This window comes from Zootoca vivipara, chromosome 11 (assembly GCF_963506605.1).
Source record: "Zootoca vivipara chromosome 11, rZooViv1.1, whole genome shotgun sequence".
NCBI lineage: Eukaryota > Metazoa > Chordata > Lepidosauria > Squamata > Lacertidae > Zootoca > Zootoca vivipara.
Genome location: NC_083286.1, coordinates 49,030,935 through 49,058,677, shown reverse-complemented (window position 1 = coordinate 49,058,677; position 27,743 = coordinate 49,030,935). Strand labels below are relative to the sequence as shown.

Sequence of the window (27,743 nt, the reverse complement as noted above, 5' to 3'; positions counted from 1 at the left end):
GGGGGGAAACTTGGGATATTGTATACAGATATGTCTTCATATTACAGGTTGAATCACTTTAAAACAATCGCCTTAGGAATCTTGTTCCTCCTTCCCGCTATCAGAGCAGCTTTGCCAAATTACAAATGTCAACAAATCATTGCTAAAAATAGGTATTTATTCAAATTCATTTCCAATTTCCTTTAAGTGCTTGGATTTTGAGGACAACAGGACAGCTTTGTTTTTAAAAGCATACAGGAGTTGACGATACAAAGTTATCTTCAGCAGTGTTTTTCCATTAAACAATAGATACCACCCATAGAAGGTGGTCTGTACAATAGTTAAGAACATTCTGCACTTGCTCGTTTGAATTTTACCCATCATCAGCATGATCACATGTAACAGTGAATAACACAGCACCGGTTTGATGCAAAGTGCTTCTAAAACCGGATTTGTATGTTGCTCTCTTGCAGTCTAAAGGAATAGTATTTACACCAATTCGAAATGCTAACATAAGTTGCCTTTTGGAAAATGTGCTTACATTTGACCACATGCCAGAACAAAGAGGAGTATAGCTGAGAATTATGAAAAATTGGGATTAGATCAGTTTAGAAGCAGACATGCCAGGTGTCTACAATTGGCACGGATCACATAGCAAATCCCTTTTTTGCTATCACGAAGTCAAGATGCACCAGTTTGGAACACCACCTTTGAAAAGGGGTCTGTTTTGGCAGCCTTCAACTCCCATTCAAGACATAGGTCAAAATGCTGCAGTTTTCAGAAAAGCACTGCTCTGGTATTAATTCCCAGGCTACAGGTTACTTCAAGACCCAGTTTTATCCCATCTGGACACAAGATAACAATACCACTGGTTGCTTCAATATTTTAATTCTCAAACTGAATGCATCACAGCTGGGAAGATTCACATTTTGTTGAAAGAAGATAAGAGATGTCATCTACAAGCAGATTCTCGTTTCTCCAACTATATTTCAGAAAGAAACATCTCATAGAAATCAGTTCTTTCAGCATAAAAAGCATTGAAAAGTCTTTCTGCAGTAGAAACTGTATCTTTCCTTGCTGCTAGTGGGAGCAAACCTTGAGCAGAATGAATATATATATATCTCTATATAACAGCAGCTTTTATGTATTTAATTTAGTCCAAGGCACCTGTAAAAATACTTGCTGGTGTGAATCTGAGCGGGCTAATTTGCCCTCCTGTATGATTTTGGCTGGTTAAAAATGCTGCTGCTGCTGCTGTTTTATTTGTCCTTGTTTACATATTATGAATTGAAGTTTTGAGCAGCAGGTCCTTCAACAAACAGTAAATAAAAGCTTGATGAGAACCACCTACTATTCAGCACATAATGCTACTGATGTCATGGCAGGGAGGGGAGTGGGGAGACCACATTTGAGAAGGGGGAAACTATTGCATAGATTTGCTCAATTCTTCCAAGCTGACAAGGGTAATATGCCTTCAACATATGTAATACTGAGCGTGGTAGACTGTTGAAAAATGTTCAGGGTGGATTCCAATACTGTCCTTCCGTTTGCAGAACTCCTATGAACAGAAGGAGAGTTTTTGCTGGTTGCATATTTCCTCTGCAGTCCCCATTGCCTCTCCCCCTGCTCCAGATGGTTGTCAAATCCTCCGGCAAAGTGAGAGGTGGTGTGATGGGTCACAGGACAAATGGGGAGAGGTATTTGGCAAAACTCACTCTCCTCACTCCTCCGTTCACAGGGCCAAAAACCTTTCCACAAGCAGAAGAACAGCATTGGATACAATTCTTAAAATCAAACGTTGTTAGAAATCCTGATTTGAAGTCAATTAAAGGCCTACAATTTCCATGGCCATTTGAATACAACTTGGAAGGCAACAAGGGCAAATTGCAAGATGTAAACAAGGCAAGAGTAAATCTGTATTTTCAGTTGGGGCGTGGGAATTCCCATATAATGTGTTTACATGATAAGGCGGAGAGGCACCAAAAACTTCAAGCGGATTATAAACACCTGTACAGCAAAAGCAGGGATGATCAGCAATGGGCCAGTTTGTAAGAAAACGGTTAATGTGCACTCACAATGTTCCCAGGTGAAGGTATGCAACATTTTGGAGAACATTCTAAAGAGGATCGGCATGGTTTTCAACATTGCTCAGTGACTTTTTTTTTTTAAAAAAAAAGAAGACCGCCACTATATCATATACTCTGAACTCAAGATTAATTTTAAAAAGTCATGCAAGCTAAGGTCTCTTCCTTGAAGAGAGGTTAAAGAACACTTTTACAAAAGTATGGTCAGTTTCAGAAGACCTATACCAAAACATGCTTGAAAGGACTCCATTGTCTTTCTTCCATTGTCGCCACACAAGAAAATCCCACCTGGTGTTGGTCCACTGAATCATTGTTCTAAAGACCTTTCGATTAAATCTCTCTGCTGATCACTGTTACTGTGCATATTTTTAAAGGTGGGCTTGCAACATACCAGACTGATCTTGCCCAAGGTATGAATGCCAGTTTTGCAACCTCTTTCCATAAAACAGAAGGGGAATGCAATTTTAAGGTTTTGCAACCCCAAATAATTCTGATATGTAACAAATGTTTTACAGCAGCTTTTCCTGCCCCCTGCCCACCCAAAATCAGATAATGTAATAATCAGTGCGAGCAGGACCACAGCCCCAGTTCTCTGCCTGGGAAGTATCTTGACAGTAGAATTAAGGGGCATATTCCAACATCTCCTGGAAACGCAAGGACAGAACTGGTCTCATTTCTTCCTCAGCGTCATTGTCAATTTTACATTTTATCTGGAATTCAGCGTATTCAGTAAACACTCAATAATTTAAAATATTGAAGCATTTTAAACACTAAAGTTTCCCTCATCTGCAACTCCTGTAACGATCTGCATGCACACAGACTGGCCATCAAAAGAACTTCTTGGCTGCAGCTTCTTGTTGAGTCCTGCACACAAACAGAAAGGGGAGCGCAATTAGCAAAACCAAACGCGGGAAGCCTTTTGCTCATTTCAGCAAGGCGGTACCTCGTTCAGATCTAGGAACTTCAGTTCTAGTATTCAGAGCAAGAGTGCAAACATCAGCCAGAGTGGTACAGCACTAGTCTGAGCTCCCTCTTTAATGGGCTAAGACTAGAAGCAGAACAGGCATGAAGCACCCCTCCAGCTGAGTCTGAACCAACTGAGTCAACTCGTCAGACATGCAGGCCCAAGTGTGGTTAGGGCTAAGCGGAGTTTTCAAAATTGTTTCAGGTTCTTTCAAATAATAATTAAAAAAAGCTTTGTGGAAGTGTGGCCATTTTAACCTACTTTATTTTGCACTAATTTTTTTTGGCCCTTTTGGGGACAAACTAGCTACAGCTGTATGTAGTGACTCTGTTGTAGAACATCCTTGAAAGTAGGAACTTTGAAGCAAAGAAGGGATGTGTGGGTGGGTGGGGAAAGAGAATGATGTTTAACTCTTCCTGTGCAAGTCATTTCCCCCCTGAAACTCTCTGTCCTCCACAAGTTTGGAAGTGGGGTGGCTGGAGAAATGGCTCCCAAAAGTTGTTCCCGAATTGCACAGCAACTATTCCCCAAGGGCATGCTGCCCAATCAGAGGAGACAACAAGACTATTGTTAACACAGCTGCCGTGCAGTGTGTTGTCTAGCCTGCAAAATCTTGTCCACCTGTGTTCCACAGAACTTGGCACTTCTATCAAACATAATCTCCATCTGTCACTTGCCCCCAGAATCAGGCCTGCAAAGCCATTTGAAGTGGCCTGCCAGCCTCCTCTCCAATGCTGCAGCCAGCCAGGAGGAGTGTCTCTTTTTTTCCTCCATATCCAAATTAGCAGAGAGATCATGCTTGCCATTAACTTGCATGGGGAGCAGAGGGGAAGGAGGACACGTCCACCTCAGAAACAGCAGGTGAGAAGAAAATCCTGTCCTTCCCCAGCAAGAATCCCATTAGGGTCCTCAATGGGGTGTGGGCTTCTCCACCCCACCCCACCCCACCCCACTGGTTTTGGGGGCTGCAGCCTTCTTCCACCTCCACAGAAGTATGCATGGCAAGGATGTGTGGCTGAGTGTGGTGTGCACAGGAAGGAACTACAGGCTCCGTGGCCCTACATCACTGCTGCCATGCAGTGTGGTGAATGCAACACTCGAGCTGGGAAGCCACCCCTGCCCTAGGGCAAGAAAAAGGTGTAGGCCAGGCATAGGCAACCTTTGGCTCCCAGATGTTTTGGAACTACGACTCCCATGATCCCTAGCTAACAGGGCCAGTGGTCAGGGATCATGGGAGTTGTAGTTCCAAAACATCTGGGAGCCAAAGGTTGCCTATGCCTGGTGTAGGCAGTGCTAATCTTAAAAGCTGACATGAGAGAAAGGGCGATGCAATTGCTTCTTTGTCCTGCGGAAGTGTACTTTGAACTTTTGGGAACCCTTGATTAGAGAGGTATGTTATTGGGAGTTGCCAGGCTTCAGTTGCCAATGAGATGCTTAACCTAACAGACTCAATACTGGACATGGACATGGGTGCATAGCTTTCCTACTGCGGAATTTAAGGTGGGGTGGCACAATTATCTTAGTTCATGCTTTAGGATGCAGACTGGCTGAGGAAAAATAGCCCAGACTCCTGAAATATGGAAGACAATATAATGAGGTGGTTAAGATCCTGGAAATGATGGTCACAAAAGATAGGGAGGATCTGTGCACAAACAAAGAAGAGACTCCTTATTCTCAGGAGTCCCACTCAGATTTCATCTCTGCAGAAAATTTCTAAGTATTTGTGTGCGATTATGAGAACTGGAACTTGTTAAGAAGAACTGTTTGAAGTCAGAAATCCACCAGAGTGTGCCTTTAAACTCAAGCTCGGGAGAAGAACTGGGCAATTCACAGTGAGCTTCAGAGATTTGAAAAGCAGTCAGAGGGGTCTCACTTTCAGAGTTTCACTGAGGCTCAACACAGCTTCAGGGTGGTTCTTATTGAGCTGAGAACTTGGAGGACAAGAGAGGGTGGCTCCCTGCGGTTGGGCAGGGGACCTGAGAAAGTGCATTATCTAATCAAAGATAATGCGGGTTGTGGAAGGGATGTAGAAATCCTCCTGGTTTGGGTGGGTGCTGGGGATCTGCAAGACAGTGTGTTTAGGGGGCGTGCATGAATGAAAGCGTAATTCTGATTGGCTAATGGGCCCCCTATTTATTCCTGGCATCTTTTGGATTTGGTCACTCGTGCTGGTTTTGAATCCCCCTCCCACCCGCCGCTTGTTTTAAGGTGTTAGCCTGACATTGCTTTGCCTTTCTAGGGGTTGCCTGTATTCAGGGGCCCAGTAGGAATTTTGCCATCTGGCTGATTGGCCTTGCCATTTGGTTTTTGCCTACTGCTAAGCAACTTGTTAGGTTGGCGGTTAGGCTTTTGGTTAATTAATTTGTTGGAGGAGGGGTGTGGCATCTACGTGCCGACCCTCTTCTTAACATTGCTCCATATAGAAGTATTCCGTTAAAGGAATCTTGGGGCTTTGTCTCTCGTCCTTACATCCCCGCCAAATGGTGGGGCTGGGGGGCCTCTTTACAGAGACTGAGCCTTGGGGAACACTCATGGACAAGAGGGGGGAATGTCTGGGCACAGCTACCTCCTCTCCCATTGGGTGTTTACTTGACTTCCCTTTACGGAGCTGGTCCTGTCCAAATTGGACAGATGGTGATGGTCCTGACCCAAGTGGTCAGATGGAAATTGGTCCTGTCCCAAAGTGGGGGACAGATGGTTTAACCAAAAGCCTAAGCCAACACTCAAATAAATAATTGTAATGAAATAAAGTTGTGGCCAAAATAATGCCAAAAACCCAAACCAAAATTAAGTGTCCTGGTGTGAGTTATTTGGGGGGATTTCGGGCATCTTCGTCACGCAAATTCCAAAGCACCTATGAAACTCTCTCTGACACTGCAAGGAAGACCTTGGATGGCAGGGTGGAAAGGGAGTTTTGGCTAGCTACCAAGTCACCCTGGCACCAATGACAGGGCAAAGCCTACCATCTATTTCATTTTATTCAGACAAGAGGAGGTTTTTACACCTTCCCCTCTGCAGTTACTGATGCCTGCTTAGGAGGGACTGTTTTGCACTTCCGAGCCACTGAATCAATTCTATTCCGGCATGATGCATACAAAACGCATTCCAACTTACCTATACATGATGTAACCGATGAACAGTAAAGTCTGGACTGTTACAAATATAAAGAAGTGTGTTGTTGATAAACATGATGGGAACTGTGGCAACTCTGGACATTTAGGTTTTTCATTTGATGGCTAAAAAGCAAGAGGGAAGAGAACAATTTCTCAGCAAATGCAACATGCAGGAATAAACTCAAACAGGCATTCTTTGTTTTTGTAGGGAATGTTTTCCTTGTGCTTCCATGTAAGAGAGTGCAAGGAATACTTGTGAATGTACCAGAGTGTTGGTATATTCACAGGAGGTAACCAAGCCTACTGACAGGCAGAGATTTTGGGCATCACTCTAGAACTTGAGGTTCCAGAGGGCCCTTTGGCAAGACAATTTTCTCACCACCGCTTCATGGCTATTGCTCCCAATGTTGTTGCTTTCCCTTCATCACTCTTACATCCTTGCTGGCCATGAAAGAGTCCCTGTGAGCAGGTGGATGACTGATAATCCTCCTGTTCATTGCTGCTGTCAGTTCCCTCTGGGCCAGGGGGAAAGGGCAAAAAAGGAGGCAAAGAGGCAACCACGAGCAGCAGCAGGGGCCAGGACTTATTGGCAGTGGGTCTCCTGCAGAGGGGTGAGCCTTGACAGATGCTCTTTCATGCCAACACCATCCAAAAGAGTGGCAATACAGTATAGGTTTTTACAGGCAAATGTTGACATTTGGATTTTAGTCTTTAATCTCAAAATGACTCAAGACAGCCCTACTATCAGAAAACAATAAATACCTCAAAATTGCTTCAGAATAAAAGTTTGGCAATAAAACCTGTGAAGCCTCAAGTGTCTCATGCTATGCATATTCTCTCTCTCTCTCTCTCACACACACACACACACACACACACGAGAGAGAGAGAGAGAGAGAGAGAGAGAGAGAGAGAGAGAGAGAGAGAGAGAGAGAGAGATCCAAGAAGCATGCAAAAATGACTGGACAGGGCCACCAGGTGAAAAAAAGAAGAAGAAAAGTTGCATCACCATCCCAAGCATGCTTACTTGGAAACCTAACTGAATGTCAATAGGAAGTGTGTGCAGAATTTCACATGCACAACCCTGGTCTGACAGCCTCCTCTGGAGCCTTGGTGGGCTTCTTAGTGGTTCCAAAGCTTTGGAGCCAATCAGCATTGTCACCACCTTGGATCCAAGCATCTATGAGGTAGCGATCCTTGCCCTAGTCAGTTGCCCAACCCACCCTAGCACCCTGCCAGGCCTTAAAGCACTCCCTTGGTAGCATGCAAGCAGACACAGTGCAGCAAACGGCTTCCGCATTTGACAAGAGACTGCAGTACCATGTTCCTCTGGACGAGATGTTCGATGTCCCTCTTTACTACATGGAGATGCTCCTTGATGTCGTTGAAGTGCTGGGTTGATTCATAGATTCCACCAGCAGAGGCAGGATGTTGACTACCACTGACTAGCCTCAGTGTTTCTCCCACAGAGTTCCTGGAAAGAGACGGAAAAAAAAACCCCAACCCCATTCTCAATAGTGATATTTTTGCCTCCCAAACAGAGGTTCGACCTCCTCCCCAAAGGAAGCAAGCTGCGCTAAGAGAGGATCAAAAGCTTCTCTAGCCTCCCTACAGCTGCAAAGCTAACAGAGGCAAACACCTCTCTTGGCACCATTTGTTTGGTCCACCACTTGTGAGAGTCAAGGAAGAGAGAGACAAGCTAAGAGCAAGCACTCCATTCAAACATTCCCTTTGTGTACCTCACCTGATTATTCCCATGTATGGAGCCAAGATGCAGCAGATGGGAGTGAACAGCCAAGGGCGAGATTCTACCATTGCTGCTGCCCAATCCAAGGAAGGAAGGGTTAAAGGTCCCTTTTGCTTGTGCTGTGTTTCACATAAGACAGTACACTTCACTGGCTGCTCAAGATTGCCCAAGTCCAAGCTGCGGTTTGAGTGTTTGCTGCTGTTCAGGGGTGCACACCTAGCTAGCCTTGTGTGTTGTCTGACTGTGGAGAGCCAATCAGACACCTGCCCCAAATCAAGGCATTTTAGAATAGGCATCAGGAAAGACCTTACACTAGCCCAGGCATAGGCAACCTTGGCTCTCCAGATGTTTTGGAACTACAACTCCCATGATCCCGGACCACCGGCCCTGTTAGCTAGGGATCATGGGAGCTGTAGTTCCAAAACATCTGGAGAGCCAAGGTTGCCTATGCCTGCACTAGCCCAACAGTTATTTGCATTTCATAAGGGGTGGAGATCCTGTATGTACCCAGATGTTGCTTAGAGTCCAGCTCCAAATCTGGCTCCCTGCACCCCAATTTTATTTGGCAAAATTATATCAACTCTCTTCAGGTGTAGTCCTATACACGACTACCCAGAATTAAGTCCCATTGAGTTAAATGGCACTTACTCCTAGGTTAAGTAGGTTACAGCCTTGAACAGCAGCACAGTTGACTGGGTGGAATAATTTTAAAAAAAAAGTAAAACTAAAGTAAAAAAAACCCACCACTCTTTAGTAATGAATTCTTAAAAAGTATTCTATTATTCTACTCTGCAGATGATGATGCAGCTATGCAGTACGTGTTTCAGTGTCAGTCTTCGGCAACCTAGGTAAAGGTAAAGGGACCCCTGACCATTAGGTCCAGTCGTGACCGACTCTGGGGTTGCGGCGCTCATCTCGCGTTATTGGCCGGCATACAGCTTCCTTCCAGGTCATGTGGCCAGCATGACAAAGCCACTTCTGGCAAACCAGAGCAGCACATGGAAACGCCGTTTACCTTCCCGCTGTAGCGGTTCCTATTTATCTACTTGCATTTTGACGTGCTTTCAAACTGCTAGGTTGGCAGGAGCTGGGACCAAGCAACGGGAGCTCACCCCGTCACAGGGATTCGAACCGCCGACCTTCTGATCAGCAAGCCCTAGGCTCAGTGGTTTAACCCACAGCGCCACCTGGGTCCCCTCTTCGGCAACCTAGCTGTCTGCAAAAAAATATTTTGTGGCTGTCGCAAGGCTTACAACTTTGTTCCAAAGACTGATCTGAATCAAAGTCTCCCAAAGCTTTGAATAATGTCAAAACTCTAAGGAAGCTAAAATCTGTTGCAAGCAGCAGAATATGCTTTAGGGATAAGCAAAGATTTAAAGACATGGCCCGTGATTACCTTTTATATGACAAATTTCATTTCCCGCATGCATCAATGCAATACACAGAATTATCTTGGAATAAATTCATTTTCTGCTCTTACAGAAAAGAAAATTAAAGCCACAAAAAGTGCAGATGCTGTAACTGGTGATATTAGAAATCTAAACTGATTGGATAAGGGAGGCAGGCCTGTTTCTTAATCAATATGTTCATATAAGTTTCTTGTTGTGATGCCTCTTTCCAGTTGCAAAGAGGATTAGCATCTACAGCGACATATCATCATATGAATGATAATCCCTTTCATTGTTAACAGAATAATCAAAGTCTATGCCCCAAATTTGCTTCTATTAATTTACTTGAAACTTCACATTTGCTTGGACAAAAGATGATTTCACAGCAACTCTTTGTTCTGAGACTTGCTCTGTAGACTTTAGTAAAGCTCTTTATTCAGCCATATAATAACAGTGATTGCAACTTTACTTAAAAGTAAAGAACCGATTCAAATCACTGCTTTGTGTAAACATTCAAACACACTGGAAAGCTCATCTTCATTTAAGTGTTGCTGTGCGCTGAAGTTAAGGATAAACGCTTCATGTTTTAAGCAGGCATTGTTAAGACGCAACATTCGCAGATATGAATGATCCATTGGTTACCAGTTGCATAAGATTTAAATTTGTAAAACATGGAGCTGAACTGCCTCCTGGATCCCAGAAACTTGTTTAAGACAAGAGTTGGGAACTGGCCCATCAGATGTTGCCAGAATCACAAATCCTATTAGCCCCAGACAACATAGCCAAGAGCCACAGGTTCCTCAAACATTGGCTCGGGATTAGAATACTGTTTTGGGAAACCGAGGCTCAAAGCCACCAAAGTCACCGAATGAAAAATCTCTCTTGGCCTCATTTACCCCCCACAATTGTTTAAAAGAGAACTGTTTACGTGCCACGTGTATATTGTACCAGAAAAATATAGACTGTTACATGTTTAGCAGGGAATTCCCAGGCTTAAGATAGGGTTTTTTGTTTTTGTTTTTAAAAAAAGATTATAATCAAGAGACTCATCTACTTGTCAGTTACCAGAAATGCAAATGTTACGGATCAAAAATCCCAGTAAACACTCGACACAGAGCACTTTATTTCAACAATGCTCTGGTCAAAAAGGGAAGCGGACCAATTTCTTCTACATAAGCCAGAAGTCTTTTCTAATGAAGCGATTAGGAAACATACAAATCTTGACATGAAAATTACAAGGACAGTAAGTCTTTCCCCCTCTGGCGATGGCCACAAAGGCCAGGAAGCTGGGGGTTGGGGGATACTGATTTGTTTTTGCTTTGTATCCGCAAGACATTCTTTAATCTCAAGCTGAAAATATTAAGATGATGTTACGCAAAAGCTTTCTTAATAAGTAGTCACTAAAAAGGCAGGCTTCTGATGCTAACAAGGAAATCTAATTTACTTGTCCAGCATAAAGATTTGCCAAGAATATTAAAATAAAAGCCGTCCCCAAGAAACAAGGGTGAAAATGGAAGTACATTCTATAATCTTCATTCTATAAAAGCTGACCTACTTAGGCACACTGAAGGAGCAGTCCTTGAACCATTAATAGCGATAAATGTTAACGGTTCAAAGCCGTTGCATGAAGATTGCAAGAAAATTTCCTCTCTTGTTTTCAAACTGAACACAGGGGCGACACAAGCTCACGGGCATTCTGGTGGGCAGAGCCCACTAATGCAACTGTCAGGAAACAACGCTTGGGCGAGTGCTTACTCTGTCCAAGAACATGTGTCGACACTTGGTACATCTCCCTCTGAGAGTGAGAGGCAAAAGCTTTAGAAGAGGGGTAGCCAATGGGGTGTCCTCTAGGGTGTTCTAAACTACTAACTCCCATCATCCTTGACCATTAGCCATGCTATCGCTGCTTTAGAGTGCTCCATAGGTGGGACTGCATAGAGGGCACGAAGGCCACACTTTGTCCAGCAAGGTAGATTGCACTCATTCACATGGTCCTCTCAACTATCAGCCCTAAAGCTCCCCTCTTGCACCAAAGGACCTTGTCACACAGCTACTCAAAACTCCACTGCCAGAACTGTCGGTTTCGCAGGCCTACCACCTGGAACCCTCTCCCATTTTATCATCATAAAGCGACCTCAGTTTACCCAAACACATGCTATTTTAGGGGGAAACTCTACAACCTTACTGAAACATATTTGCTCACATTTCAGAGTCCCCTAGAAGTCTGTAAATACATTGGGTGCTGCATTGTGTAAAATGCTTAAGCAGTGAACAGAGAAAAAAACGAATAGAAAGGAGCCCTACACAAATAAACAGAAGGTAACGAGGCATCCTATTAGGCAGCTTGCCCAGTATAGTGCCCTCCAAATGATGTTAAACTACAACTCCCATCAGCCCCAGGCAGCATGGCCAATGGCCAGGGATGATGGGAGCTATAGCCCACAAAACATCTGGAGGGCATCAGGTTGGCTGCTATTCCTTTTTTTAAAAAAGGAAGCCTAGAAAAACATTCTAAACCCTCTAAGAGAATGCAGTGGTTTTACAGAAGATGTTTCTATTGCCCTGCTGGGGCAATAGCCAGTCTGAATGGCAGAAATTCTATTTTCTGTTGTCTTCTTGCAATAATGTGGCAAAGCATTCTATTGCAAAATAATATCGCAGTAATGGATCGGTGGAGGCAGGGTTTGCCTTGGCGGCTTCTGAATTTCGAGCCAATTTTCTACCTTCTTGGTAGTGTGATAAATAAGTTAAAACAATTATTGTGTATTATTACAGTGGAACCTCGGTTTATGAACACCTCGGTTTATGAATTTTCGGTTTACGAACGCCACGGACCCAACTGGAACAGATTAATTCACTTTCCATTACTTTCAATGGGAAAGTTCGCTTCAGTTTATGAACGCTTCAGTTTATGAACAGACTTCCGGAACCAATTACACCCATGCTTCGGGTTAAGTACGCTTCAGGTTGAGTACTCCGCGGACCCGTCTGGAACGGATTAATCCACTTTCCATTATTTTCAGTGGGAAAGTTCGCTTCAGTTATGAACGCTTCAGTTTATGAACAAACTTCCGGAACCAATTGTGTTCATAAACACTGTACTAATTTTCTTTGTTCTGCTGCCATTCATGGTTGCAATGATAAAGGCTAAGTGAGCAAAGATAACACTTAAGTTATTTCTCAAGCGCATTATGACGAGCAAGGAAATCCCAAATCTCTTTGGTGTTGTCCTGTTGCACCAGAGCAACACTTCAGTATATGCACCAGACAACATGAAGCAAAACTCAGAAACAAACTGGGGGTGGGTGGGTGGGCTTATGTCCTCTTTTGTGCATGCACTCTTACTTCATTTCTCTGACTTGTCTCAGGACCTCCTCTTGAGTTCTTACAACATTATCAAGCTCTTGTTGAGAGACCTTAAGGAAACACAGAAAGAGACACAAACCCAATACAGTTAGTGAAGAACGGCAAAGAAGGGGACCTGAGAGACATGCATGAACCGCGTGCTTTGCTTGCCTGGCCTGGCTGTGCTGGGCCACCACTTCCTCTTTTGGAAATCTCTTCTGTCACTGTAGAGACGTATCTCCTCTGCTCATCCAGAATCATGTCCAACTGCCTGTTGAGCTGCTTTATTTCAAGATGAATTCTATTCTGGCCTTCGAAGATTTGCCTAAGCTCACGATCACTCACAGTCTCGTAGAGATCATCCGCTGAAAAAACAAATAAGAAACAAATTGAAAGGAAATTCTAGGTATACGTTATCAATTGGTCACAGCCAGGAATTCACTGGTGCAATTATCACTTCCCCCTTCAAACATTTCCATAGCATTTTTCTATGCGCAAGCACTATATACATGTTGTGTGCAGTTTTTACAACTTACATTATTTTATGCATGCAACCGCTCTGAAGTTCCCTAATTTAGCCCCAGTGAGCACAGATGAAGCTGAAGGAGACAGGGCTTAATTGCAGCCAACTTTGCTCACAAAAGAGCAGCAGATAAATCTGCAGTTGCCCACTTGCCACATTTTGAAGAGCTTTTAATTTGACAAGAGCATGTTCAGAACATGGCACATCAAAGAAGAAAGCACAGTGGAATTATTGGGAGGGATTAATGCTTAACAACTGAATCCAATATATGCCAACTCAGAAGCAAGCACCACTGAGTTCAATGGAACTTACTCCCAGGTAGGCAGTACAGGATTTGCAGCTTGAAATGAGATTTTCAAAACTTAAGGACAAGACAGAGACTTCTCCCACAAACTTTATTCTGATGAGCACATGGCCCATTGGCTCCTAGATCTTTACAAGATCATGGTTATTTAGAAGGGAACTTTGGGGAGTGGGGACAGAGAGAGCACCCCATGAGATGTTTTCCCAACAGCAAACAGATTCTTCTAAACATTTGATGTTATACAGTGTTCTAAATATACATTATTAATCTATGCAATGGAGGGATTTAAACTACTGATTGGGCATATAGCACAAGGGCATATAGCAGGAGTTCACAGGGTGGAGAAATATGCAAAATTTTGTTGCGCTGCAAAATGAAGCATTGTAACCAGGCACCTCTTCAAATTTCATATGGCTCCAAGTGTGGGCAGCTCTGGAGCTAAAGCAATTTCTACCTGTTTCTCGGGCAGACAGTGGCCTGGTCTGCTCATTCCATTAAACCATAGCTAAAATAAACCAGAAATGAATGTCAATGAAATCACGCCGAGAAATGAGCCTCAGTTTAGCTTGCTTTGTCCAAACCCGGCTTGTGGTTTCCTTCCCTCCAAACCATCAGCAGAATGCAAAGTTTGTTCTTGGTTTCCACTCGTGGCTGGCTTGGAGAGAAGGAGGTCATGAACCCAGCTTTGGATGACTGAAGCTACACTTGCTTACTACACTGTGCAAATGAAGTGACCATTATTGTAGCAGGGTGCACAACCATACCGCTCAATCATTAAAAAATCATAGCTTATTTTTATTATGGTTTAAGGAGATGTTACCATAGCAGATGTCTAACAGCATATCAAGATGAATGCATCACAAGAAGGCAAATATTTGAAACCGAGTCATCCCTCTTCCCAGTCACCTGGCCACTCACTAGGCTGCCCTTGCATGTCAGGATGCTCCTTCTGAAATTCCTCCTTCTTTTTGTCCAGCTCTTGCTGGAAATGCTGAAACTCTTCTTGATATTTCTCTTTGTCCTTTTCAGGAATTTCTGCATCGGGGGGAGGCTATAAAACCAATTTTAAGAGAAATTTGTTTAGAAGGACATTCTGAATGTCTCCAGCAAATATCTTTGGTATTCTGCATCCAGACCTACCCCTACCATTAACAGCCAGAAAACTTAGCATTTGTTCACATGACTTTCTCCTAATGAACTAACAAACCCCTAGTATACCACTTCCCTCTGGCCTGTTCCCACACACTAACAATCAAGCATGGACCAATATTTTTAAAATCATGCTGACCATGTGGGCAGATGGTACAATTAGAAGACCACACCCCTCTAGCCTGCATCCAATCAGTTCAAAGCAACAGCCACATCTAGTTCTGCATTGCATTCTCACCCACATTGCTCTGGGCAAGCAATTTCATACCAACCACATAGGACCGTGTACATGCATTCAAGCAATCGTGGTTTTCCAGCATCCCAATGTGTGTTTTTGGCTAGGCCAAATCAAGACACTGCAAAGTTTAAGGAAAGGACTTCATAACCAGCGTGTCATCACTGGACCCCATCAAATTCATGAATGTAATATTCAAATATTGATGTCAATGACAGCTCTTCAATCATTAAGGCTTCAGGGTATTCACCTTAAAAACCTATATGGAAGCGACTTTCAGCTAAATAACTCTACAGCAATTCTTTTCTCCTTATCCAAAGGCTAGGTATCATTAACTGAAAGTAGAATTTAAGGTAATACATTAGAACTGAAGCACAAATTGGCATATAGTTTGCAGAAGGGTGATGGCTGCCAAAACACCATTATACATAAAAAGAACGAAGTGCCCCCAGTTGCAAGCCAAACATTCATCTTTTGTTTCATTGAAACACTCTTCACACTGTGAGAGTGAAGTATTATCCAGTGCTGACATGAACGAGGAAAATATATTGAGGGAAGTAATTTTTATTGCCCAAGGATGCCTACCGCATCTTTGCTAGGCTCCGTCAACTGGAAAGTCAGGAAAGACAAGACATCATGGTCATCTGGGTAAAAAAACAAAACCCAAACACAGCAAGAGATTAGCTCTGATTGTTCCAACACAGTAGAATGACATCCGTAAAAGTTCATCTCTGCATCTGGTCCACTGCGTGACCAGCAGTACCACACATTAAGATTGCTGAGATGCATCAACCTGCATTGCAAGGCTGACCGCCAGCATCTGGGGCCCCAGAGAGCTGACTGTGGCAGACTCCAGCACCACGGCACTTTCTAAGAGAACTTTGGGCCTGTATTTCCTCAAACAACCATCTCCCTGCTCCTGAAGCTCTTGGTGCTGAGGATCTTAAAGGACATCAATGTGAGCCTCCATGAAGTTAAAACCAGCACCCTCCTAGACTGGGCACAGTGCTATACAGAAGCCTTCTTATTGGAGCCAATGCTCTTGATTCTATCCCTCTCCATCAGGAAGAGAAACTCACAAAGGAATCTCTGCCCAACCCCATCCACCAATAGCACTGGTGTGTACAAGTGCCATGAACCAGAAGCGATTCAACCAAATCTAGGGCAACGAATTGAACTTCTACATCCTTGTCTGTTTAATTCCTTTCTTCTGCAGACTTCCACAAAGCACATTAGCATCAGGTGCCAGTCATGGCTGCTGATTCTCTTGTTACTAAGCTGGCAGACATTTCACAATTTAGCAATTATTAATTTTCCCAAGGGAGAGCGGAAGAATCTTTGCTAAAAAGGAGGGAGAGAAGGTATGTCTTGAGTACTAAAAACCACCTGCAAGTCCACCAGTTGCTGCAGAGATCCCAAAGTATCCATTTGAAGGAAGCACCATGTTTTCCACTTTGGCACAAAACTCATAGTCTTCTTTGTCTGGAGTAAATCCATTGTTGATCAATAGCTTTGAGAGAGAGAGAGAGAGAGAGAGAGAGAGAGAGAGAGAGAAGTTGCCTCATACAGTGTTTGACCAATTCCCCGTGTAGCCCATATAGGTCTTTTCCAACTAGCAGAAGCATTCTGAGGGTTTCCCGCCATTGAGATTTAGTAGAGATGCTGAATGTATGTCAATTACAGTGGAATTCCTCTGGTACCCACTCTCAAACATATGGTACTTCCAGTTATATGAGGAACTCATTGTGATGCCCAAAGTCAACTAGCCTGCTCCTACATCTTCATCTGTGTAAATTATGCAATAAAATTGTAATTTAAAACACTATTTAACTTTTCATTAATTAGGGGTACCATCTAATGTGTTATTTCAAGCCTATAGTGCAGCTTATTAGTTAAGAATTCCATTCTTTATACCAAAAGGCACAATCAATGATAATAATCCCTAGTTACCTTGCAGTCCTTACTATGAACACAATCAATACAGTGCACTTTTTTTCCAATGCTGCACCCAACTTCTGTTTCGCTTTGAGAGGGGGGAAATGTTGTTCTGCAAGATGCAACAGGCCAAACTATAAACAAATTGAATACAAACTGATTGTACAAACTACCTGGGCCTCTCCTAACCCCAAGGACACACACATCTTGCTTTCATTAATCATCTTTCCCAGCTTTTAAAGCCCTAAGGAAGCATGCCTGCTCAGAGACTGCAACAATAAAATATGCACACAGAAAAGTATAATGAGAGGAATATAATGAGAATTAAGAGTACATACAGTCAGTGTCTTTTGGTAGTATGTGACCTTTGCTCGAACAGGGTAAGGTTTGTTACGAAAGTCTCTTTGACACGACGCCAAGGCTTGTGTGGAACCATCACTTTAAGAGGAAAGAGACAAACTTTAAAACCAGAAATACGGTAGAATACACACAGGTGTGCAGAGTTGACACCATGACTAGAATAAAGTTCAAGCGATCTAATCAAGAAATGAAATACCTATCATAATTTCCACTAATGAATGCTCTAAGAAGAAACATGCAGGAAAAATCTCCTCTTTGCCAGGAATTGAAAGGGGTTTAAAAAACCTAGTTAAGATTCAGGGAAGCCTAGCTACTGTTAGCCATGATATGAAACCTGGCACCATCTTGATTTGTTTTTAGGCATGAGGTTAAAAAAATAGTTCTATTCACCAGGGCCTTTGGAGCTCAACTCTGCATATTTTAGTGGGGTGGAGTTAGATTGGATTTGCTGCTTTATTATTACTTTTAGGTTATTTTTACCCTTGCTTTCATATCCGTTTTTAATGTTTCTCAGTTCATTTTTCTTTTTTTAAAAAACACCCTACTCATTAATAGTAATAATAAAAAATGACGATATCTGCATCAGTGCACAAGCAACACTAAAACGCTTAAAAAGAAACAACTTTATTTAGGGAATCCCAAATGCACATCCAGTTTTTGCTCATTTTAGAACATGCTGCAACCCTCTGTCATTGCACAGGATGAAATCAAAATGAAAGCAAACAAACATAATTTACTTAAAGAATTTTCATCCTGGTTTATAAGCCTTCCAAATATCTTTTCACAGACAACTTACTTTTGATGGTCATAATGGAGCTTGCCATTGTTGCCAACAACGATCACCGCTGGGTTGTTTTTCTGAGGGGGGGAACACATATCAAGACAAAAGCCTCTCTCAAAAGTGATTTTTAAGTCTAATCCGGAACTCATCTAACTTGAAAGGTGACGCTGCTCAGCAACGTACAGTAAAAAACTAGAACAATGCTTCTGTGAAGTTCGGGGTCCTGGATCATGCACTAGGAAGTAATCTGAGGCATTATCAGAGTCCAAGAACACATTGCAGCCAGGCAAAAAAGCACTTGGGGTGTGAACCAGAGACAGTGAGGGGCGTGGCCTAGGGAGAGGGGGTGTGGCCTAGGAAGTGTTCAGAGAGCCAGTTAACGCAACTTTTCAACTGTGTGGAGGGGGGGAATTGTTTCTGTTTGTTATTATTGTATGTATTTTTGTGTTTTTATACTGTAAACTGCCCCATGCTCTTCAGATGAAGGGCAGTACAGAAATTTATTACATAATTACACTTGATATAGACTATTCATATCTTATCAGAGAGTAAACAATGCCAACTTGAAGCATTAGTATTCAGGAGTAAGAAGATTAACAGTAAAAGGCATTGTTCAGAAGTATGCAAAGAGCTAAGGAAATCTGGACAGCTTAACATACAGCTGGAAAAATCAAAGTCAAGGACTTTTAAGACTTGGTGCGATACCACTTTCTCTAACAAAATAACTGAAATGTTAGAGAAGAAGCCAAAAACCCCAAACAAAACCTACCAATGAAATAGCTCTTTATATTGGGCCACACCTGTTCAGCAAGACTTGCCAACATGAATGTCAGGTGGCTGAATGAGGCCCTTAAACCTTTTTTAAAAAGCAACTAATTTTTTACACAAAAGTCTCTACATACACTTCATGCAAAAGGGGTGCTAATTAAGAGATTTATGCACTATAATAGTTTCCCCAGTGAACAAGTTCCCACTTTGGCTGTGGCAAACGAAAAGGTCAAGGTTTTGTTTTAAAATCACAGCAATGCAATTACAAAATAAATAAATAAATCATTTTATGTTTGCCCCAACATGCTATCCACTCTAACAATAAATGGTCTTCAAGGAACCCAAGCATTTATTACCTCCCAATCCTTTGGACAACTGTACTGATACAGATGTTCATAGGATCCTGTGCTAAGATTCCACTACTGGCAACAAGAGACAGTTTATGCACCTGCTCTGCAAAATATATTTTAGGTGGCAATTCTATGGCAAATCATTAAATTCAGTAGGACTTGCTTCCAAGTGCGAACTGGCTATAAATTTACATGTTCTGCATCAACTATCTTAAGCAATGGGCATCTAGAGTCTACAGAACCTCATACAAAATAGGGCTACTATACACACTATTAGAGAGCTTTTATTTGCTGTGCATATTATGTATGGCTTTCCACTAACCTTCGCATCGTTGTCAAATGAGTCAAAAAAGATGCCAACTCCATTCCAGTTATCTGCTGCTCCGAAAACAGGACCTTCTAAGCCTTGTTCTTCTGTAAACCAGACTGCCTATTTAGAGAAATTCAAATCTAAATTTTAGGCCTCGGGTTCATGCAACCGATTTGTCTGCATATGCAACCATTCTACCTACCAGTCCATCAGCTCCTACTCGTCCTCTCCCTGTCACTCGGAAGGTCACTTCAATTTCCCAGTATTCAAATATAGACTTGCTTTTTGTCCATACTGATCCCCTCTGACTTTTTAACGATGGAGTTATTCTTATCTGATCAGCACTGGGTATAGCATCTAAAAGGAAAGTAAGAAACTGACTTTTAAAATCATCGAGTGTTTCAAGAACAACTGCTGCAGAAAAACACACCCCACTGGCTCCATTTGCAGAATTTATTTTTGACAACTGAAAATTACATGTGTTTCCTCCCACTCATATTCCAAACAGTGAAGGGCAGCCTACATGGTGCATCACCAGTGCCCATAGTTTATCCTCACAACCACCTGGTTAGACTGAGATGACTATGACCAAGCCAAGACTGAAATGGAGAACTATGACACTGATGATATTTAATGGTGAATGATCAAGTCAACACTACAGTGTTGCAGTGGAACATTGTACAGTGCCTTGTACAATGAACAAGGGCAACTACCACCTGATTGTAAAGCCTTTGATCAGAACATTTCAAAATACAGTACTGCTGCTCTCATGGATATTGTCTTCACATGTTGCAAATTTAAGACGTGGAAGGTTTTGCTCTTGTTAGAAAGTCTGAGAACCCCTAGTTTGAAGTCAGGCACACATACTGCAAGACTCTGGCCTCAATATTCAGAATCTGGGCCATATGTGAAGATGTGGGGTGCTGGGCAAGTTTTAGAATTAAATGAAGTGGCATTACAAGTTAGGCCGGTCGATGAAGATAACCATGTGCATAAGCCATGCACATCTACATGAACAAACAAAAGTCAGAAGTCATTTTTAGGGGGGAGGGAATAAGGCTCACATTTGTTTGCCCTGATGACCCTTCTACCTCTTTGCTACACCACTGATTAAGAACATTTAAGAAACCTCATGAAGCAGCTTAACACTGTCAGAGCAAATGATTTCTATAGAACTTTAAAAAAGAGCAGATTCATTTCTTATCTGTCACTGAGGCAACATCCGGCAGACAAAAGGAACATGGCCAGTTTACTTCCACTCTGGAGACCCATCATTTTGTTTCAATACTTGTGGGTCAAAGGCATATAAGCCAAGGGAATCTAGACCCCAATGCAAAGAAACTAGAAAGGTTTCAGCATGTGGTGAATCAGAACAGTGCTGTGAAGATCCTAAATGAGGGCATTTGGGGCACTGAGTATTTAAAAATAAAACAAAACCACAGCACACATGATCACAGTTGTGCTCTGTAAAAATACAACATGCACAAACATCCTTCCCTATTCCAATATTATATTCCACTATAGAAATAAGTACTTTGCAAAATATATTGCAAAACACTAAGCATCTTGTATTAGCTGTAGAACCATGTCCCGTTCTGCCCAGGACGGTTTCAAGAAAACAGTGTGCAGATATTTTGTTTGTTTTCCCTAATTCATTAGCAACAAGGCTATTGTGTTAAGTCTGAGCATTTCTTTAGTGCTTATTCAATCAAACGATCGCAGTATCAAAAGTTATTTGCTTCATGTTTCAAATGTTGGTTTAATCAATGACAGAACAGTCAACATTAGAACAAATTGCAGGCAGTGAGGCTGGTAAATTAGAAATAAAGACAAAAAGAAGCCGCAGCATAAAACATGGATTAAGACCAAATTAATCAAAACTCTTATCAGACTAAAGTTTTTATTTTAATATATTTTATTAAAATGAAATAATTATCAGAAGGGGGCAGAGAAACAGGTGCTGCTGGACACAGAAAAAATTATAAGCAGGCCTCTCATTTCTGTCACTTGTGACACATCACCATAGCTATGCAATGGTTTTCCATATGGCATTTCTAGAAATGCTTTGACTAAAACAAAGAAAGCAGGCAACCGCATGCGAAATTTCAGTTTAAAGTAATTCACATGTTCAATAAAAAGAACGTATTCATATATTTAGACCATCCTTTTGGCACCTGCATCATGTACTGAGTTAGCAAACTAATGACAAGTCACACATTGAAATCTGAATTTACAACCTCAAGACCAAACACGTGTTAGCTACGGAAAGTCACTGAGCTGGGATCAAGTTGCTAAAGCAGGCCGCTGAAAGCAGATCCCAAGATTCTAATATGTTAATTAGGACCTAGTAAGGAATACCTGCAGCCCTCCAATCAGTAGTCACTATTACCAGCAAGCATAAAAATGATTTCTGTCCATTAGACACACTTATATGAGAAAAATCATTTAAATTGTAGGTGTTGTTGTTGTGTTGTTTAGTCATGTCTGACTCTTCATGACCCCATGGACCAGAACACACCTGGCACTCCTGTCTTCCACTGCCTCCTGCTGTATGGTCAAACTCATGTTCTTAGCTTCGAGAACACTGCCCAACCATCTCGTCCTGTGTCGTCCCCTTCTCCTTGTGCCCTCCATCTTTCCCAACATCAGGGTCTTTTCCAGGGAGTCTTCTCATGAGGTGGCCAAAGTATTGGAGCCTCAGCTTCAGGATCTGTCCTTCCAGTGAGCACTCAGGCTGATTTCCTTAGGAATGGATAGGTTTGATCTTCTTGCAGTCCATGGGACCCTCAAGAGTCTCCTCCAGCACCATAATTCAAAAGCATCAGTTCTTCGGCGATCAGCCTTCTTTATGGTCCAGCTCTCATCCATAAATCACTATTGGGGAAACCATAGCTTTAACTATACGAACCTTTGTCAGCAAGGTGATGTCTCTGCTTTTTAAGATGCTGTCTAGGTTTGTCATTGCTTTTCTCCCAAGAAGCAGGCATCTTTTAATTTCATGACTGCTGTCACCATCTTCAGTGATCATGGAACCCAAGAAAGTAAAATCTCTCACTGCCTCCATTTCTTCCCCTTCTATTTGCCAGGAGGTGATGGGACCAGTGGCCATGATCTTAGTTTTTTTTTATGTTGAGCTTCAAACCATATTTTGCACTCTCCTCTTTCACCCTTGATGCGGGTGGTGCTGTGGGTTAAACCACAGAGCCTAGCGCTTGCTGATCAGAAGGTCAGGGGTTCGGATCCCTGCAGCAGGGTGAGCTCCCGTTTCTCGGTCCCTGCTCCTGCCAACCTAGCAGTTCGAAAGCACGTTAAAGTGCAAGTAGATAAATAGGGACCGCTCCGGCGGGAAGGTAAACGGCGTTTCCGTGCGCTGCTCTGGTTCGCAAGAAGCGGCATAGTCATGCTGGCCACATGATCCGGAAGCTGTCTGCGGACAAAAGCCGGCACCCTCGGCCTATAGAGTGAGATGAGCGCCACAACCCCAGAGTCATCTGCGACTGGACCTAACGGTCAGGGTCCCTTTCACCCTCCTTAAAAAGTTTTTTAATTCCTCCTCACTTTCTGCCAACAAGGTTGTGCCATCAGCATATCTGAGGTTGTTGATATTTCTTCTGGCAATCTTAATTCCGGCTTGGGATTCATCCAGTCCAGCCTTTCGCATGATGAATTCTGCATGTAAGTTAAATAAGCAGGGAGACAATATACAGCCTTGTCCTACTCCTTTCCCAATTTCGAACAAATCAGTTATTCCATATCAAGCTCTAACTGTAGCTTCTTGTCCCACATGGAGATTTCTCAGGAGACAGATGAGGTGATCAGGCACTCCCATTTCTTTAAGAACTTGCCATAGTTTGCTGTGGTCAACACAGTCAAATGCTTTTGCGTAGTAGATATCTCACTGCAATAAAGTGGCACAGGGGGTAATGACCTGAACAAACAAGGGACAGAAAGAGCACCTTGCTTGTCAGAACACATTTAAAGAAGCCTATTACAGAGACATCTTCATGGCTTACCTAAGCACCATATGGTGTGGTTTATCTCATGGGAATGAAAGATTCTACTAATCACCTACTGTGGAAAAGCAGCACGACAGTGTAAACACTTCTGTAAAAAGAAATACGCTGCTCCATCAGCAAGCTATATACAGTATGCTAAAGTTCTTAAAGTGGAATGAACACATAATAGCATTCAGGGACAATAAAGTATTACAACCTGTGCCTACATGCTATAAAATTGGGACAGAGGTTAATAAAATCATGGCTCATTACGAAGGAGTGCAGGAAATAAAGGCTTGCAGTTTTCTTGAGGAAAGTTAGAATGGAGTTTCTGCTCAAGTCACATTCAACAAGTCTTTACGCTTGGTTACAAAGGCTTGGGGGAAGGGGTGAGGAAAGGCCTGTACCAATAAGACCATAAAATAAAACAAATGGAGTAGGTGACAGGTATTCACCAACTGAAAGATGAGGTGGCAATGGTGTGCCTGTGCCTGTAAAGCCACGACTCCCTACCCAAACCTTGTAATTCCTTTAAAGAGAAGCCAAATCACCTCTGTGAAGCACAGTAGTGTTGCTATATAAATGAGCAATAGCAGCAGGCAGAAGTGTGTGCATGGTGCAGGAAGGAGAAAAGGCATGCATCTAGCTGTAGCCAGATGTTGCTGGATCTCAACTATCTTTCCTGACCATCGGCCATGCTGCCTGAAGATGGAAAGAGTTGTAGCCCAACATATAGAGGACCACCGGTTCCCTGCATCCACTCCAATATGCAACAGGTTTGAAAACAGTGGTGCCAAACTTTTCATCCTCATTGCATTCACATCATAGAAGACTTGATGCATGACAAAAGTTTATGAAATTAGCCATGGCGTGGGGAAAGCTTGCTAGAGAAGGTTTCTTCTTCTTATTCTCACATGACACTAGAACTTTTAGCTACCCACTGAAGGTGAATCTTGGAAGACTCATGACAAGTTAAAAAAATGTACTTCTTCATGTGATGCATAGTTGGAACTATGGAACTTTCTCCTACAGGAGACAGCAATGGGCACCAAGTTAGCTAGCTGCAAAAGACAACTGGACAAACGCACAGAGGATAAGGCTAAGAATGGCTAGAACCACGGTGGGTACGCTCTGACTCCAGGGACAGAAACAATGATGCCTCTAAACACCAGCTGGTGGGAACCACAGGAAGAGAGTGCTCTTGTGCTTGAGTCCTGCTTGCAGGTTTCCCACAGGCATCTGGTTGGCCACTGCGAAAACAAGATGCCATACTAGATGGGACTTTGGCCTGATCTAGCAGGGTTCTTATGAGGGTATCTATGACAGCCTTGGATTTAAGCACCAGGCAACCAGGAAATGCATGCAGACATACACACACACCCCAAAGGGAATCCCATGCAGGAAAATGAGTGGACTGGTAGAGAAAGGGTGGAATACACCACCGTCCACAACCAGTATTTTAAAAAAAGCCTCCTCCTTCTTCTGAAGTGCTGTACAGAATTGCAGCACTGTCCCACCTCTGTCAGCACTCTACAGGCGTATTATACATATACCGTGTGTGTGTGTGTGTGTGTGTGTGTGTGTGTGTGTGTGTGTATATATATATATATATATATATATATATATATATATATATATATATATAAACAGGCACACACACACACATATTAATGTTAGTAATTTTGGATGGGCATAATTACAAGGCTCAAGTAGAAGGCCAATAAATATCATCATTGCTCTGAGCAGCAAGCATTGCTTTCGTTATAGGCGCTACAGAAAGTGTGTGTGTGCGTGCGTACAGCAAGACTTAACCAAGCACTTAGGAGCACTCAGCTAATGCTTTACTAGTGATCTGTGTTTCCCACCCCTATTTTCTCCCAAATATGCGCTCCTGCTAAGAAGTGCCTTGGCCGAACAGACTACGCTTTCATCTATCTTTCAGCATTTTGAGCAACTTTCTTAGCACTAAAGGTAGCGGACCACCTTTGGCCCACTTTACCTACTGCTGATAAGAAAGCAGCAACACACGGGGAAACCCCAAAATACCTGGGATGAAGGGAGAACAACACATAACCTCCAGCCATATGCCTTGCTTTCCCCATCATGCGCATGTGGAAGCTTCTACTACCTGTACTGTACTATTAAGGGCGAGGGGAGAAAGTCCAGAAGGGCCACGTGGCAGACCTTACAGATAGAGAGGTCGGGAAGCAGACCTCAACGCCAGGGAGGCCTCTCTCTAGGGTTTGCAACTCCCCCCGGCGGAGTCAACTTTTTCTTTTTTGTGAGGGCGGAGAATCTGCGGGACCTGCGAACCCCAGGCGCGCGTGGACAAACCGCGCATACTCAGAGAGCGAGGCAGTCGCACTCTGCACGCGCTCAGGAGCCCCCTCGCCTTTGCGGCGCTTCTGCTTCCCGCAGCCGAACCCCCGGGCCTGACGTGAAGCCGTTGGACCCCTGGCGCTCCCTCCCCTCCACCCGCGGAGCCCTGCCCGCCGGTACTTACTGCCCGTGTGCACCCAGAAAGGCACAGACCCGTCCCCCTGCACCAAGTGCGGCCCCTTGAAACTGTATTTGTACTCGAACCGCCGGTGAGGCGGCGCGGAGCCGGCAGCTCCGGCGTCTATCTGGCCGGAGGCGTCTGTGGCGGGGAGGAGGCGGCCAACGAGGCAGAGCAGGGCTGCTAAAAGAAACCTCACAGTCGGGATCCCCTTCTGCAACCACACCGCCGCCATCTTGGCCCCAGCTGCAAGCAGACCCGGCTCGGCCAACAGGGCGCTACCTGATTGGCCGAGGCTCCCGGGGGTGGGCGGGTCCTGAGCGCGGCCAGCGAGGCGAAGAGCGCCGCGCCGGGTGGGCGGCGCCTCGTTTTATCGCCCCGCCCCCACTGCGTATAAACCCACCCAGCCCCGCCCACAAGAAGGGGATGCGAGGGCGTTGTGAGGCCACGTGGTTTGAACAGAGTCCCCGCCCACTCGCTACCCTCGCTTTAAAAGCCCAGCAACCGTCATCGCCTCATTATTTTGTGGCGAACGCTTTTCACTTACGTAGGTCTTGTTTTGTCCCCTCCCCCCCCTAATCAAATATCCATGAATCTCCTATTCGTGGCAGAAGCAATTTAAGGAAGGGTCTAGCCCTGATCCTAACATAACATAATCCCTCAATTATAGCCTATACATGACAGTCCATTGCCTTTCACTTTTTCATGATACCTTAGAATCGATCCTAAATAAAAGGAAATTAAAGGGTGATCAGTTAACACAAGCAACACAGCGTTTTGCCACCCGAATTAATGACGCGAGTTCATGATGAAGCGCGTATAAATTGATTGCAAAATGAAAAATCTGCAAAATCTATATGGTTGATATTTTGCTTCCCCCCAACCCGAATGAAAGTTATCTCCAAGGCCTTTAAAAACCTCCAGATTTGGAGAACCACCCGCCATAGCTGCCAAGTTCTCCCTTTTTTAAATGGAAATTCCCTTATGCTGAATAGGCTTCCTCGCGAGAAAAGGGAAAACTTGGCAGCTATGCCACCCGCGCATCTGATAACACAGTACTGAGCTCCGCTGCACTCACTCTCAGGGGTGGAATATTTTGCCTACACCTGTGAAGTCAATTATTTCAACTATCTCAGCCTCAGGAGCTCAGCCACCCAATTCCATGTCCATAGCTGCCAAGTTTTTCCTTTTCTCACGAGGAAGCCTATTCAGCATAAGGGAAAATCCCTGTAAAAAAGGGATAACTTGGCAGCTATGCATGTCTCATCCTGCTATGGCTCACCTTTGCAAACAAACAAACAAACAAACAGGTTTCAACACCAAAGGATTGAACGTTTCCCTCCACATTAGGAATAACGAGTGTGATCTGCAGCAAAATGTTGCAACCTGGAGTGCAGCATTCCTTGTCCTAGTTCCAGCCAGCCCTAACCCACCACTCCTTTTAAGGATGTTTTCATCTCAATATCTTTTTTATACTGTACTTCTGCAAACCTTGGGAGTTTTCCCAAGCCTGGAAATAACTCCCTCTTGTGCATGGATCATAGCTGCCAAGTTTTCCCTTTTCTCGCGAGGAAGCCTATTCAGCATAATGGAAAATCCCTTTTAAAAAGGGATAACTTGGCAGCTATGGCATGGATCTTGCCAATTTGGCTACACAAGGATCAGCACTCAGAAAATGAATGGTATTAGCATAGCTGCCAAGTTATCCCTTTTTAAAGGGATTTTCCCTTATGCTGAATAGGCTTCCTCGCGAGAAAAGGGAAAACTTGGCAGCTATGTATTAGCATATCATTTTAGGCATATCATTTTAGGAAATGTTTGAAGAAACATTGGTTAAAAGGGTCATCGGTAACATGAAATCTAAATTCACTCAGGTATAAAGAGAGAACAGGGAATCCTATACCTGTCTACTTAGTAGT

General features: G+C 43.4%; 1 protein-coding gene across 2 annotated transcripts; it reads right to left on the bottom strand.

The window, feature by feature from the left end:
- Positions 1-139: 139 nt before the first annotated feature.
- On the bottom strand, positions 140-26,083 carry LMAN1 (lectin, mannose binding 1). 2 transcript variants are annotated; one of them, XM_035100622.2, is made up of 13 exons: positions 25,831-26,083; positions 19,535-19,689; positions 19,345-19,452; positions 17,920-17,981; positions 17,102-17,201; positions 16,215-16,338; positions 15,414-15,472; positions 14,351-14,495; positions 12,789-12,982; positions 12,618-12,688; positions 7,458-7,611; positions 6,142-6,263; positions 140-2,927 (listed from the first exon to the last, which is right to left on the bottom strand). In XM_035100622.2, exons 1-13 carry the CDS (start codon positions 26,057-26,059, stop codon positions 2,891-2,893), a joined length of 1,560 nt encoding a protein of 519 aa, XP_034956513.1. In that variant the 5' UTR covers positions 26,060-26,083; the 3' UTR covers positions 140-2,890. The 2 variants fall into 2 exon arrangements, with proteins under 2 accessions (XP_034956513.1, XP_034956514.1); XM_035100623.2 differs by having other exon boundaries at positions 14,363-14,495.
- Positions 26,084-27,743: the final 1,660 nt, after the last annotated feature.

Coding starts and splice junctions, on each gene's coding strand:
- LMAN1 (XM_035100622.2), bottom strand. CDS start 26,059: ATGGCGGCGGTGTGGTTGCAGAAGGGGATCCCGACTGTGAGGTTTCTT. Junction 19,453..19,534: donor GAGTAGGAGCTGATGGACTG/GTAGGTAGAATG, acceptor TTCTCTAAATAG/GCAGTCTGGTTTACAGAAGA. Junction 7,612..12,617: donor AGACAAGTCAGAGAAATGAA/GTAAGAGTGCAT, acceptor GTCTCTTTCCAG/GAACTCTGTGGGAGAAACAC.